The sequence below is a fragment of the Gordionus sp. m RMFG-2023 genome, chromosome 1 (genome assembly GCF_954871325.1).
Source record: "Gordionus sp. m RMFG-2023 chromosome 1, tfGorSpeb1-WG-v2, whole genome shotgun sequence".
In the NCBI taxonomy this organism is placed as follows: domain Eukaryota; kingdom Metazoa; phylum Nematomorpha; class Gordioida; order Chordodea; family Parachordodidae; genus Gordionus; species Gordionus sp. m RMFG-2023.
The window spans coordinates 84936816-84951316 of NC_088775.1; the positions used below are offsets into that span (position 1 = coordinate 84936816).

At 29.1% G+C, this 14501-nt stretch overlaps 1 protein-coding gene across 1 annotated transcript in view; it reads left to right on the top strand.

Annotated features, from left to right (window-relative positions):
- LOC135922211 (serine/threonine-protein kinase TAO3-like) overlaps nucleotides 1-14501 on the top strand; it is a 29923-nt gene that overhangs the window by 10610 nt on the left and 4812 nt on the right. Inside the window, exons 2-8 of the mRNA XM_065456627.1 lie at nucleotides 2547-2774; nucleotides 5772-5937; nucleotides 8874-9031; nucleotides 10876-11061; nucleotides 11822-12026; nucleotides 12348-12612; nucleotides 12690-12789. Coding sequence (XP_065312699.1) covers nucleotides 2547-2774; nucleotides 5772-5937; nucleotides 8874-9031; nucleotides 10876-11061; nucleotides 11822-12026; nucleotides 12348-12612; nucleotides 12690-12789 — 1308 coding nt within the window. The remainder of the gene's footprint in view (nucleotides 1-2546; nucleotides 2775-5771; nucleotides 5938-8873; nucleotides 9032-10875; nucleotides 11062-11821; nucleotides 12027-12347; nucleotides 12613-12689; nucleotides 12790-14501) is intronic.

Consider the following 14501-nt stretch of genomic DNA (forward strand, 5'->3'; position numbering starts at 1 on the left):
ACCCGGCCCGGGTATTTAAAAAAAATTTCCCGAACCGGGCCTGCAGGTCTCTGATAAGTATACTCCACAGATTATATTAAATTATCTTAAAATGGGTAAATATATAATACTCTTTATTTTGGATCAATTCAATATTGCTAATTTAACATAACAAATTATAAAATAGATGTAAGTATATAATAAGATTAACTCATGTTCCATATTAATAATTTAGCCTCGGGAGATTTTTTTTGGAAGGATTTTTTTTTAAAAAATAATGATTTTAGCACCCATCATATAAAGATAATAATTTTAAAAAATATATAATCTAATCTCGGTCGGAGCAAAAAAAACAATTTAAAAATTTTCTTGAAATATGAATTCGAAAGAAGAATTTCCATATTTTTAATATCATTTCTTACTATTAAACGGCTTGATTTGAACCAAAATTTCTAATTTAATATTTTATCCACTAAAATATTACATAATCTCGAAGTTTTTTTCTCTTAGGTGGCACAAATGTTTGGACATCTATTAGCGAAATCTTGAGGCTTAGGTAATATTTTTCTTGCTAAAATATTGAGTTAGCAGTTTTTTAAAAATCGGCTCAATAACATCACTAATCTTTTTCCTTAAATACTAAAAATGTCAACCGAGCAATTTTGAATGGCATAAAAAAAATAAATAACTTTTTAAATATAAATAATCAGAATATTCTGTTCCTTTGAAAAAAATAAGAGAAGAAAATATTATTATTGATAAATTTTTATTTGTTTCTATCGACATCAGATCGATCATTTCTATAAATATTGTTCTTTAATCCTAATCCCACTTTAAAATTTTTTTTAACAACTAACTACAATACAAAACGCAAGGTTTTCAATAGATACATATTTTATTAGTTATGCCAAATGTCGAAATATGCTCTCATAATTTAGCTAGCTCGAAACTAAATAATTTTTATTTAAAAATATAATCTATTTTATTTTTATCATCTTTTCTCTAAAGGACAAACGTGGTATTCATTTTTTTTTGAAAAAAAAAATATATAACGATTTGATTTGACGAAATATAAATTTTCAAATTAATAAATCTCTTTCATTCGTTCATCCAAGGAACAGTTGTGGCTAATTGTTAGGCGGCTTGATTTGAGATGATTTATAAAAACGTCTAACTCAAAATGTTACGCAAGGCCAAGGTTTGGGCATCTATAAGTGAAAGAAATATCAATGCTTATGCAAATATTTTTCTGGCTAAAATATTAAGTTATCCATTTTTAAAAATCGAGTCGTTTAGCAACACTATTGGCCTTTGGTTAAAGAATTGCTTACATTCAGTCTTTAGGGTTGGTTAAATCACTCAAAAAATTATGTCTGCTCAACTCAGAGGTTTTAAGACCATTTTTTAGGTTAAAAGCTCGGCTAAACCGTAAATGGATTAGTCAAAGTTACTTGATTAAATAAAAAGTACTAGGGACATTGATCAGTCACCTCATTCCTCCTCTTTACATTCTACTAGGATTCGAAATGCGTGGTAGGATAATCTTCGCAGGAAACTATTTTACCAACCCCATTGAACAAAGAAAGAAAGAAACACTATGCATTAAAGATCAGATATAACTCTTCTTTTTTGTTTTAAAAAGAAATATAACTACTGGTCGACGCCATTTTTGTCATTTTTTTCCCCCATTCATTTCAATTTATACACACACAAATTTGAATTCCTTGGGGAAATAGAAGAAATAATTAACGATGATGAGAACAAATATTACTTACCTTAATTATCTTTCTTATATCAAAAAAAAAATTCATAAAATTTTTCATGGTGCGATGTTTGTGTGATTTTTTTTATTACTTTATTACACATTTTATAAAAGTATTTATTTTACATTTTATTTACTATATAATATTTTATATTTTTTGAAAAGTAAAAAAAAAAAATATTATGCAAAAGGTCAGAATCCTCGTTTATTTTTGTAACATTGATAAAAATATTTTAAAAAAAAATAAGATAAAATATTATGCCTCTCTTTTCCCTTTTCCTATATATTTTTTCAGCAAATATATATAATTTTTTAATGTAATAATTAACTCGTTTTTGAAAATTAAATTTTTAACTTCTTAATTTTAAATATGTTTTATGTTTATTTTATTTTTTGGAAATAATGTTTATTAGTAATTGGTTTTATAAGTAGAGGGAGCATCGATTGAAAACGTTGGTAATTTTTTTTCTAGCGCCTCGAAATAAACCCGACAGACATTTAAGTTTGAACTCGATAAAACTGCGATTAGAACCCCGGTTAAATAAACCTTCTTAGACATCAACACGATTAAATCTAGAAATTATGTTTGTACTTTAATCTATTTTGCCCCACATGTGATTTACCCTCTCAGCCAATTTCATTTTCTTTTGCCGATCATCATGGCGTACGTATGCCTATCTAAATAAATATGAAAATCTGAATTTTTTACATTTAAAATCAACCGATTTGTCCCCGTAACATGTCAAAATCTAGATTTTTTTTAATTGAAACGTCAAAATTATTATTTTTTTTTAAAAAATTAAAGGGTCCGAAGGATCCGGAGACCATATTCACGAAACAGGAGAAAATCGGGAAGGGTTCTTTTGGGGAAGTTTACAAGGGCATAGACAAGCGCACTCAACAAGTGGTGGCCATAAAGATTATCGATTTGGAGGAAGCCGAGGATGAGATCGAAGACATTCAGCAAGAGATCACCGTGCTATCCCAGTGCGACAGTCCCTTCGTGACCAAATATTATGGGTCCTATCTCAAGGTTTTTATTAATAACGTTTATGTTTATATATATTTTTTTTTTCATATCGGGCTCAGACCATGACCGATATCTGATAGTTAAACCCGTATTAACTTGCATTCATTTTTGTATCTTCGTGAATTCGCGCAAACTGCTAATGTAGGGTTTGACCGTGACTATTTACTGAACCCAACGACAAGCTTTTGCTATTATTTTTGTTATACTGCTAGTTGACTGTATTCCATCCAATTTAGCCAATAGAAGTATTTTCCCGAACTAGAATCTATTTTTTCACCTTAAATCCGCGAAAGATTGAAAATCCTAATTGGGATTGTAATTTAAAAATCCCGATCAGAATATTACACCAATTAATCGGTGGGAAAATATTGGAGATTCTTATAATGTGGATCGTTTTAAATATTCATTTACTTCTCATAATTTTCATTTTTCCCCTTTGAAACGATTTACAAAATACAGCTGATCGTGATCACGAATAAAAAAAAATCTCTAGCAAACTTGAAAATGAAAATAAAAAAAAATATACTAACCCTGGGCTTGAAAGCCAGGTTTTAAAGGTTAAAACCGGAGCGATAGTATTTTTTTACGAACCTATCGCGAACCAACATTTTATAAATGGTTCGGATTTGCGAATCAATTTATATTATAGCTAGCTTAATTTTTTTACAACCTTATTAATCTCTAATTATCTATATATATATATTTTGTGTATTTTTGTAAGAAGAAATCTCAAAAATTATAACGAACTTATCTTTATACGATATGATAATCACATTTATCGATTGGTTTTGCTACTCAAAAGAAGTTACTTTATCTTTTTTTTAGCATCGGATTAACTTAAAAATAAATAGTATTATTATTTTTTCTTTTCCAATTTCGTGATTAGTTCTTTATTCTTTTATTTTGCTTAATTTTTGGTTGTCGATGTATTATTTATAGTATCCGTAAAGTTACTCATTTTGCAGTGGTCAATATTTTGTTGGACGGAGTATTTTAATTGGTTCATTTTTATTTCGCCTAGGAATCGGTTTGAATGCTCGTCACATAAAGGGAAATTGAGATGGGGGGAGGGGGGTGGGCGAAAGAATAAGAAAATATTCTTTCGGGAATTCGTAATAATTAAGTTTATATTCGAACAATTACAATTTAGATTTATTTGTTTAGTGGAGTCCGGTGACACTTTAAATTGAGACCCGGGCCTTGATCTTAAAATAATTTTTTATAAACCTAGCCCTGCCTGGTTTTTTTTCAAGAATCCGCTGATTTGGAGTTTATACTTACAAATTCGGACCGAGCACATAAAGAGTTAACTATATAATAAGGGGTAATGATGTATATCGAACGTTATTGATTTTTTTTAATGCATTTTTATTAAAATATTATATATAGCTTGTAATTTTTAGCATTATTAACAAAAAAAATTGTTCATTTTAATAAAAATTTTGTTGTTTAACAAATTTGTTTATAAATAACCAACGCTATATATCATTACCCATATAATTATTATTATTTTTCGTGATATAAGGTGTTTTGAATAAAAAAAAAATATTTTTTTAATTATTTACAAATATAATCTTGACTTCTTTTATACGATTTGACCGCTTTCGTGCCCAGAATCAAATTTACATTTTTTTTTCTTTTATAAACATATGTGACAAATAACATTATCATTCGTTCATTCAACCCCGGCTCACTTTTAGCACATCAACGATTTCTTATACCTTCCAAAAGCAAAAAAAAATTATTGGATGACGAATAAAAATGTAATTCTTCAAAAAAGTATTGTGAACAAATTAAAAGTCTGCCAAATAATTAAGCTAATACCTTACAGGCTTACTTAAATTATGTTATAAATTTATCAACATTAATAAACTTACGCGTTTATTTTTATTTGCTACAATAATATTTCTTAAAGCATTTAAAATGCATAATATAAATATAATATATTTTAAAAATTGTAAAAGATAGAAAAATAATTTTGTTATTTCATACCTTTTAATTTATATATATATATATTTTTTTAATCACGACGGCATCTTCAACACGTTTTACATTTTTTTTATTTTGTCATTTTAAAATATCTAATAATAAATTTAAAATAAAGTAACAACTTCTTTAATTTGAAGCGCCAAAAACTTGAAGATTTAAAACCGTCTTTCGCCCAACTGTGTTCCATAATGAACGCGGTTTGGTTTGAAGGTCGGGAATGCGTTCTTATATCTATTTCTAAAAAGGAGATAGCTATCGAATGAATACTACTATAGTTTATTCTTTTCTCCCTTTTTTTCGTTTTGACTTTAATCTTTAACCATCAGCCCTAACCCCCCCCCCCCACTCACTCCCGATAACTATTTATCAGAGCTGTTAAGAGTTACTTTTTAAAGAGTATCGGCTTAGCTACTATCTTTAAATTTATAATTTACACTTTAAAAAAATATATATTATCTCTATAGTCTAGAACGGCTGTCATTTAGTAAATCACTTTTACCCTTATATAAACAATGTACAACAATCGCGCCTCAGGGTAAATGGGAGGATAATAAGAATTCCATTTTTTTTAAAAAAATTTGGTTTTGATTCCATTTCTTGAAATTAAAAAAAACGAACTTCCGTTTCTTAGATTTGACCATATGGTTCCCTTTCCAAATTCTGTTAATAAACTATGAAAAAAATTAAACATTATACGAAAAATTTTTTTCCCAAGTGAGCCCCAAGCTTAGTATCAAACCAGGGTCTAAATAACTTTGCCGCATTTCAGCCTAGGTGTAAAATCTATTAACCACACCTGCCACGTTTACATCTTTTATGGAAATTAACTCAGAAAACCTATACCTATCGTTCGATGGGTGAAGTCACATATCTATTTTTGAAGCATTTCATTTTTCTTTATTTTTCGGCGGTAAAGGACTGGCGCTCAGATCGATCGGTAGACAATTTTTCACTCACATAAATAAAAAACAAACCTATTTTTTAAAATTTATTTGTACTCGAAATCAAAAGGGAAGCAAACTTTGGATCATAATGGAATACCTTGGTGGGGGTTCGGCCCTTGATCTGATAAAGCCCGGCCCCATCGACGAGGCCTACATCGCCATAATGCTCAGGGAAATTCTCAAGGGTCTCGAGTACTTGCATGGCGAGAAAAAGCTGCACCGAGATATTAAAGGTTAACAAAATAAACAACAACAATTTTTTTAAAATCTTCTTTAGTGTGTGGCATACATAATCTTAATTTTAAACTATATTCCCTAGTCTATTTGAGTCGTTATACCCACACCGTCATATATTATTTATTATGTTTTACGTTTCTGATTTTTACTTATCCACCATTTCAACATTTTATCCCATTCAGTTCCATTATATAAAACTACTTTAGATGATTTGATTTAAAAAATTTTTTTAATTATAATGATTACTTTTAGAAAATCAATTTATTTTAAATAATGCTAAGTTTTATAGTTTTTGTTGTTTTGGCATTTGAGATTTTAATTGAGGAAGAAATAAAAATTAAAAAAATGGTTTTCATTTTATTTTTCATTTCAAAAAAACTTTTTATTTCAGCTAAGCCTGATAAGCCATAAATTATAATCGCTAATTATGAATTTTTAAATGAAATAATAAAATTTTAAATAATTAATTATTACACGAATCGAATGGTTCATTAACATTTAAATATACATATATCACTACTAATTACATAAATGAAATTATTACTAATCTTTTATTAGCCTATTTTGTTACATCTTAGTTGCGCCTATTCTTTTTTTTAATATTTTCAATTTCTTAATATTCCATAGCCATTTCTGACTCCACTTTGATAATCATTACACTAGACCTAGAGCGATTTTTTTTTAAAAAAAACATATTACACTGTGATTAAATATATTTTAATTAAGCAAGTAGTATCATTTCATTCAATTTAAAGATCAAAGCATTAAACGATATATATATTATATATAAGAAGGAGGGTTTAACAAAAAATCTTCAAATGAGCTATTCAATCGAAAATTATTTTTAAAATAGATCAAGTTAACTTCTTTTTTTTAATCGTAAAAAAACAAATTTATGCATAAAAATTACAAAAAATTTGGGTAAAATTTCAACAAAAATTCTGCTTGAGAATTTTCAAAAAAATTTTATCAGTTTCCTTCTCTGAAAGAAAGAGAAAGAGTGAAGGACACCCATATTTCTAATCCGATTTTTTTTTGTCTATTTTAAACCACCTCCTTCTAATTTTTCCAAAAAAAATTTCGTTCCCAAAAGTTACCCAAAGTAAATGCTAATTAATGGGATAAAATTATGATTTGAAAGAGAGTTTTTTTTTTAGTTTTTGCAATTTCTGTGGGACGATTATTATTATTCGATGCGGCGAATATACATGAGAGTCCCAAGCTAATTGAATGTAGCTTTTTGCCCCTGTTAAGGCCTGCCGAATTATAAAACTCGGGGCAGACGGGTTCGTGGGCCTTTTCTCGGACCCGGTTGCATTCAGACACTGAGTCTAAATATAAATAAATATCGGACCTGGAAAATTATTTTATTTTCCTGACATATTCAGTTCTTTACATCCTCCTCTTTCCATTAAAATATCCTACTTTTTTCAACAGTCTGAACTTGAATTAGCGTCTTCATCATGTTTTAATCCCAAGATAGTTTTGGGTCTTTAAGACGAGTCCTTATCCCTCCTTATAGCTCGGATTTGGGCCATGCCAGCTGTCAATTTTCTTTATTTAACATCTCTTTGCCTATTTGAGAAGTTCAAGTTAGTCATGACCTTCCTCTGGTTCGTTGACCCTTCACTTCGAGATCGTAAAATAAAATTCTGAATGGAACTTGAATCTTTATCTTCTTCATCATGTTAATCCCAAAATAGATTGGGCCTTTGTGGCAAGTCCTATCTTTCTATATAGCTCGGTTTTGGGTTATGTCAGCTGTCAATTTTCTTATCCAACATGTCCTTGCCGATTTGAGAAGCCTAAGTTAGTCATGGCTTTCCTTCAGTTCCTTGGCCCATCACTTCTAGATCGTATGAAATAAAATTTTGGATGGGATTTGGATCTTCGAAAAACTAATAATAGACGGAGCAGATCGATCGATAAATTTTTTTTGCTAGGATCGAGTCGGACCTGAAAATAATTTGGCTTCGAATTTTAGCAATACATACAAACTGTTTATTTTTAAAAACTTGAAATATTTATCTAAATTTAAGCTAAAAATTAAAAATTGAGAAGATCTGAGAACGTGTTAATTTTTTTTGAAAAAAATATAATCCCAACTCCAAATATTTATCAATTTTGGTAAAAGTTTCAAGACCAATTCAAAAAAAAAATAATTCTGCCCGAATAATTGGTTATCACAGTAGAGCCTTGCATATTCAATTTTTTTTTCTGCCTGAATCCGGACCCAAATTTTTATAAATTTTCTAGCCCGGTCGCTGCAAAATAACGCACGTTATAAAGTAACGGCGTTCCCACTCGCAGAAATCAGGTTACGGCGCTAATATTCTAAAAAAAAGTGACCTATGACACTTTTTACGTTATTTATGTTTTATTATATTATATTTTAATCATTTTTGTTATTGCTCGGATCTAATCCCTTAATATTCATATATAAAAAATTTTATAAATTTTATAAAAAAAACAATATATAAAAACTGAGTTTTTAAAGAGAACATTGTTAGTAAGGATATTATTATGCTTTATCTTCCTACATTACCTTAAAGAAGTAGAGAAAATATTTATAACCTAAGGGAAGAAATGAATCATTTCCAAAAATCAAAACCCTTAAAGCACATATTGAACGGGTGTTTAACTCAGTGCAACAAAAAGCGGTACTGAGAGTATCTCAAAAATACTTAATTAATCGTCAGTTATATTTATAGTATAATAAATTTTTTAAAAATTCTGTCCACTATTTATTACTTTGTATATTATAATTTGGGATTAGAATGCCACTTTTTTTAAAAAAAACAAAACCAACGTGAATGTTACGAGTTACTATTTTACAATATAACGCCAAATGTAACGATGTTGAGTAACGTCTACAGTATAACGCCATTTCAAAATTGATTAATCTATTTTGTTAAAAAAAATACCTAAAAAGCCGCGAACGTACTTTTGGCCGAAAATGGCGATGTAAAATTAGCTGATTTTGGAGTGGCTGGACAATTGACCAATACAACTAGTAAACGGAACACTTTTGTAGGTACGCCCTTTTGGATGGCCCCCGAAGTTATCAAACAGTCTTCCTATGATTCAAAGGTTTTATATTCATTGATTAAAACATGTAGCATTAATTGATATTTAAATACCCATATCGGAATATCACTAAGAACTTGGGCTCAGAGCGTAAATCCCATTTTAAGATTAATCTATTTCTTTATTTAAATGATATCATTTTTTTACGTACTAATTTTAGTCTCCTAACCCTGCATTCACGGTTTGCGCGAATTCGCGACGAAATGCACAAAATATGGTGTATTTTTGTATCATTCGTCGTGAATTTTGTTTTACTTAGCCGCAAATTCGCGCTAACTGTGAATGAGTGGTAACACTTATATTAATAGTAAGGAAACTTATTTTTATCTTTATTGTCCAACATTCAATTGGTGATTTGCTAAAAGTTTTAAAGAAAAAGGATCAGTGCCCGAAATACGGTTTCATTATATGAAAACAAATAAAAAGGAATTTTCCTCTATTGTTTCTTATACTTGATCACTTTGTAAGCGAAAAATCAATAAAATATAAATAATAAAACCTGTGTCAACTAAAAATGAAATTTTATCAGATAATATTATAACTTCGCGATATAAAATTATTTTCCCCACAATAATAACATATATATTTTTTTTAAAAGATTAATTAAACGCGTTAAATGAAGGTTTCTCCCCCTAGTTTTGTTAAACGGCGCGATTTTTTAAAAAACGGCTATCCCATTTATTTTAGCCAAAAAGTATTACGCAAGTCTATAGATTTTGCTTATTGATTGCAGTAAGGTTTGGACATCTATTAACCAATTTTCTAGGTTTGCATATTATTTATTTTGGCGACAATTTTAATTTAGAATCCGCGAAATCTAGCCGTTTATCAACACCAAGTTTCACTTTTTTGAATATACCAATTTTGTCCAGAATCTTGCATTAATTTTTTGGGATCATATTAGCAACATATGTTATTTATATTCCAATTTTTTAATAAAAATCACTCACTTTTAAAATATTTAAATCTCCTATTAGAAATAGTCGCGTCTAACTTTTTTAGCGGCGATCGTATAGCTGTTACTACCAGCAGCATTTAACGTTAAAATTACTATTAAAATGAGATTTTGATAAATAAAGAGCATCTTCTTTTTTTGGAGGTATGGAAGTATTAATATAGCTGCAAAAATTAAAGTTCATATTCAAATCGCAAATCGCTTTATTTAGACATAATATTTTTAATGTGAAATGAAACAATGCATTTCATAAAATTTTAGATTCTTCATCAACTAGAATTAGGTCACAGTTAGGTGATCTTGTTATTAAACGAATATATTTTCCATTACAGACCAACATCACTTACTAGCAGTTCAATTGAAAATGCCGGAATATTATTTTTCCCCCTGTTTTTATATTATGAGAAAATAATTTCGCAAATTAATTCAAAATGCACCAACTAGCGGTGAGAATTTTATTTTCATATAAAAAAAATCTCCCCCCGAAAAATATTGGTTTCCAAATAAACTTTTGCCAAATTCCCAATCAACGGGTCTGAATAAAAGGTGATTTATAGTGATGTTTGCCCAAATAATTTATAAATATTTTTTATAATAATGTTTTTTTGGATTTTGTACAATGGATGGATGCTATGACCGTAATTTAAAAATAGTTTGTTAAAAATCTAAATATCTGCCATTATATTTTGACATTTGTGGTCTAGAATGTTTTTTTTAGTAAATCATTAATTAAATGAAAAAACCAATCAATATTGGTAAAAATCTCGGCAAAATTCGGCCGGGCCGTATAATTTCCACAAAATATATTTTATGGGTCTGGCAAAAAAATCAAATAGAAAATCAAATTTTACATAATTTTTTTAAAGAATACTATTTTTTTTTTAAATTTTAGGCCGATATATGGAGTCTTGGTATAACTGCTATAGAACTAGCCAAAGGTGAACCTCCATATTCTGACCTGCATCCCATGAAAGTATTGTTCCTGATCCCCAAAAATAATCCTCCTATATTGACCGGCGATTACACGAAGTGTTTTAAGGAATTCATCGAAGCTTGCCTCAACAAAAATCCCGAAGACGTATAAACATGCATGATCACATATATTTTTAAAATTATATTAGATTATCCCTTTTGGCTACGGCCTATCGCATCTTATTTCTTTATTAAAAATCTAGGACCAATCACTTAGGACACCCTTCTTTCTTATTTTTATTTATAATTTTTTTAGAACTAGGACACATTGGTGCTTATTAAATCAAGAATCTTTGGAAGGAAATATTTCTTTCTTTCACGTTTTCGGGAATTATTTTACTAATATTAAGCATATAGGACGCCGCATCGGATCATTTTATCACGGTTCGGTCCGACACGTGATAAAAATTTTAAAATTAAGTTTAGCCCCCACAAATCCGTCGAATGGAGCTGATTCCTACTTGTCTACATATTTTTTTTATAAACAAAGAAGCATATTAAATTAACCTTAATCGTGACTGCCTATTTTTAAAGACCGGATATTGATGGCTGATAATTTTAAGATTTAAAAAAAATATATAAATCGATATGTTTGTAACTATATACTTTTTTGATGCGCGCTAATTTATATATTTAACCTAAAGGAAGCCCATGGTATACATTTTTCCCATATCCATATCCATATTATTAAATTTTAGTTTTTGCATTTAAAGGGTATTAAAAAGTTTTTAATACGTTATAAATGGTTATACTGTTTATTATTAGTCGCCAAAGGTCACTTCAATGCTTAAAACTTCTATAAACGTTTTAAAAATTAGTGCAATTGTCAATTCTATACACACAACTTGTATTATGTTTAAAAAAAGCGTCCGGACGCCACATCGCTGCTCAAGCACACCTTCGTACGCCGGGCTAAAAAGACCGCTTACCTAATGGAGCTCATTGACCGTTTCCAGCTCTGGAAGCGCGCTCACGCTCAGAGGCGCGCTCATAACCGCTTACTTAACGACGCAGAACACGAGCACGAGGATGACAACGGAGAAGACGAAAGCGATGACTATAGGCAAGGAGGTACTCTTTTTGACTCACTGTGATTATTACTCTCTATACAGTTAGATTATTTCATATTTTCGGTATATTAAGCCCCGTCATTTTTATGTAATTTTTAGGGCTAAACATTTGTTTTAACGATTATGCTTACTCACAGGCGAACTCAGGCTTATTTCACTTATTAAAGTCACGTCTAAGTTTTTATTAATTTTAAATATATTGGATACATTCTAATTCTCATGAACATATTTTTTTAATAGAGAAACTTAATGTTTTTAAAACACTGTTATTTTTTTATTAAAAAAACATAAAATTTATTATTATTATATTATTAAATGGCAGATTATAGCAGCAACAATTCACAATCTTCATCATCTAGCAATTCTAGTAAAGGTACCTCATCCCTCACAGACGAGGAAAGCAATAATAATAATGGGCGTAAGGCAGAATTTGGCAGAGATGGGTCAGGGGGGAGACAGAACAAAAAGAAAAAGAAGGCGAAAATCAAGGTGGGTGTTAACGTTGCGCGTAAGGAAGGAGTTGATATGTTAGAAAATGGGTTAGGAGACCCAACGATACATCAAGCAGACGTTAACAATAATAAAAGGTTCAATTTTTTTTCTTAATCACCACGAGGAAAACATGAATTTTTTATTTTTTTAAAAATGTTACCAACTATTTTAGTAAATCCAAGTTAAAGAACCATATCGATGAACCCTGGAATTACGAAACGGTTCGAGGCTTCGCCAATCTTCATATTCATGATACTCATAATTTGGAAAGGGTAAATTTAATAAACTATTTTTAAACATTTGTTTTTTTATATTAAATTGTCACAATATCGTCTGCTGAGGTGTAGTTTTGTTAAACGGCAATTTGAGCTGATTTTTAAAAACGGCTAACTAGATATTTTATCCAGAAAAATAGCATAGAGATTTTGCTCATAGATGGCACATAGGATTGAACATCTATTGGCAAAATCTCGAAGCATAGGCAATATTTTCCTGGCTATAATGTTGAGTTAGCCGTTTTTAAAAATCGGCTCAAATCGAGCCGTTTAACAACACTATTGAGGTGTTATATATCCATATTAAAAAATTTATCGATTGATCATTATTAAAAAAGTATAATTTTTGTATTTTCAATAGCAAACACAATGTAATGATGCGAATAAAGGATTATTCTAAAATTATATTTTAAGACTTTCCTTCTGGAAATGTCGTGGATATGAAAGAATTTAGCACTAAAGAATTCATTAATCGAATTTTAAAAAAATGCATTTTGGAAAAAAGTGGAGATAGAACACTGATTCTCATTCGACGATATACTTCTAATATCGTTATTGATTTTTTTGAAAAATATATGTAGATATATATAGAACCTTCCATCTTTAAATGATCAAGCTACAGTTTGTTATTAATCATTCTTAATTTATTAATTATTTTTTATAATGTAAATTAAATGATATTTAATTTTATGCAATATTATTCTAGTAAACTAATGTTTTATATTATATTTTTTTTGAATAACATTCTAAAAACTATATAGAAAAAACAATTTAAAAAAGTAAACTTAATAAATATAAAAATCTTATTATTAACGGTTAAAATATCAAGGCCAAACTATTTTTTAGTTGGGTTCCCAAAAAGGAGACAGTTATTTTTTAAACATATCTATACGCATTTTTTTTGCGTGGAAAGAGAAATTCTCTTGGTGCATTAGTAAATGTCTTGATTTTTTTAATATAATAGTTTTAAAATTTGTATGATAAGGGAGATTGTAATATATGAGATTGTTAGTCTAGTACAACTATTCCCCAAACTGCACTGTGTATGGTATGATCAAGAACGGATTTATAGAACTAAGAAAATATATTGATAAAATATCATACTTCAGGGGCAACCACAATTGTGATAAAAAAATTTAAGATATGACTATTTACAGATCTACTTAAAGGCAAACTTTATTAAGATTGGATTAGAAGAGATGTTCTCTATGATAAAATGATGGGCCATAATCAAAGGCCGTTGCAAAATAGAGCAATACATATAGGTTAAGTCACCAGGAAGATTAACAAATAATACTACAATAAATATATTCGATATTTATAAATAAAATATTTAGGAAATTTGCTACTGTTAAAAGCAAATAAAATAATAACTTATAATAATAACACTTGCACATTAAATTCATTATTATTCATGTCTAATTTATAATCTACTTGCTATTCTTCATCCTTTTGACATCTTCCAGACGACACACTTTTAAACGCCATGATCTTAATGTTCCCGTCATAAAGTAACCCATTGTCTTTTCAATGAAACTGCTAATTTATAAGATGCGGGGGGAGGGGGGACCTAAATATAAATCTTGCAATTTAGTAAGAGGTGAAACAACTATATCTAAATAGGCTTATCAAATTTTTTGTTATGCATGTCGATTTTCCTAATATTCCTGAGGATCCATATGAAGCGAAAATTTTTATTCCCCCATTTG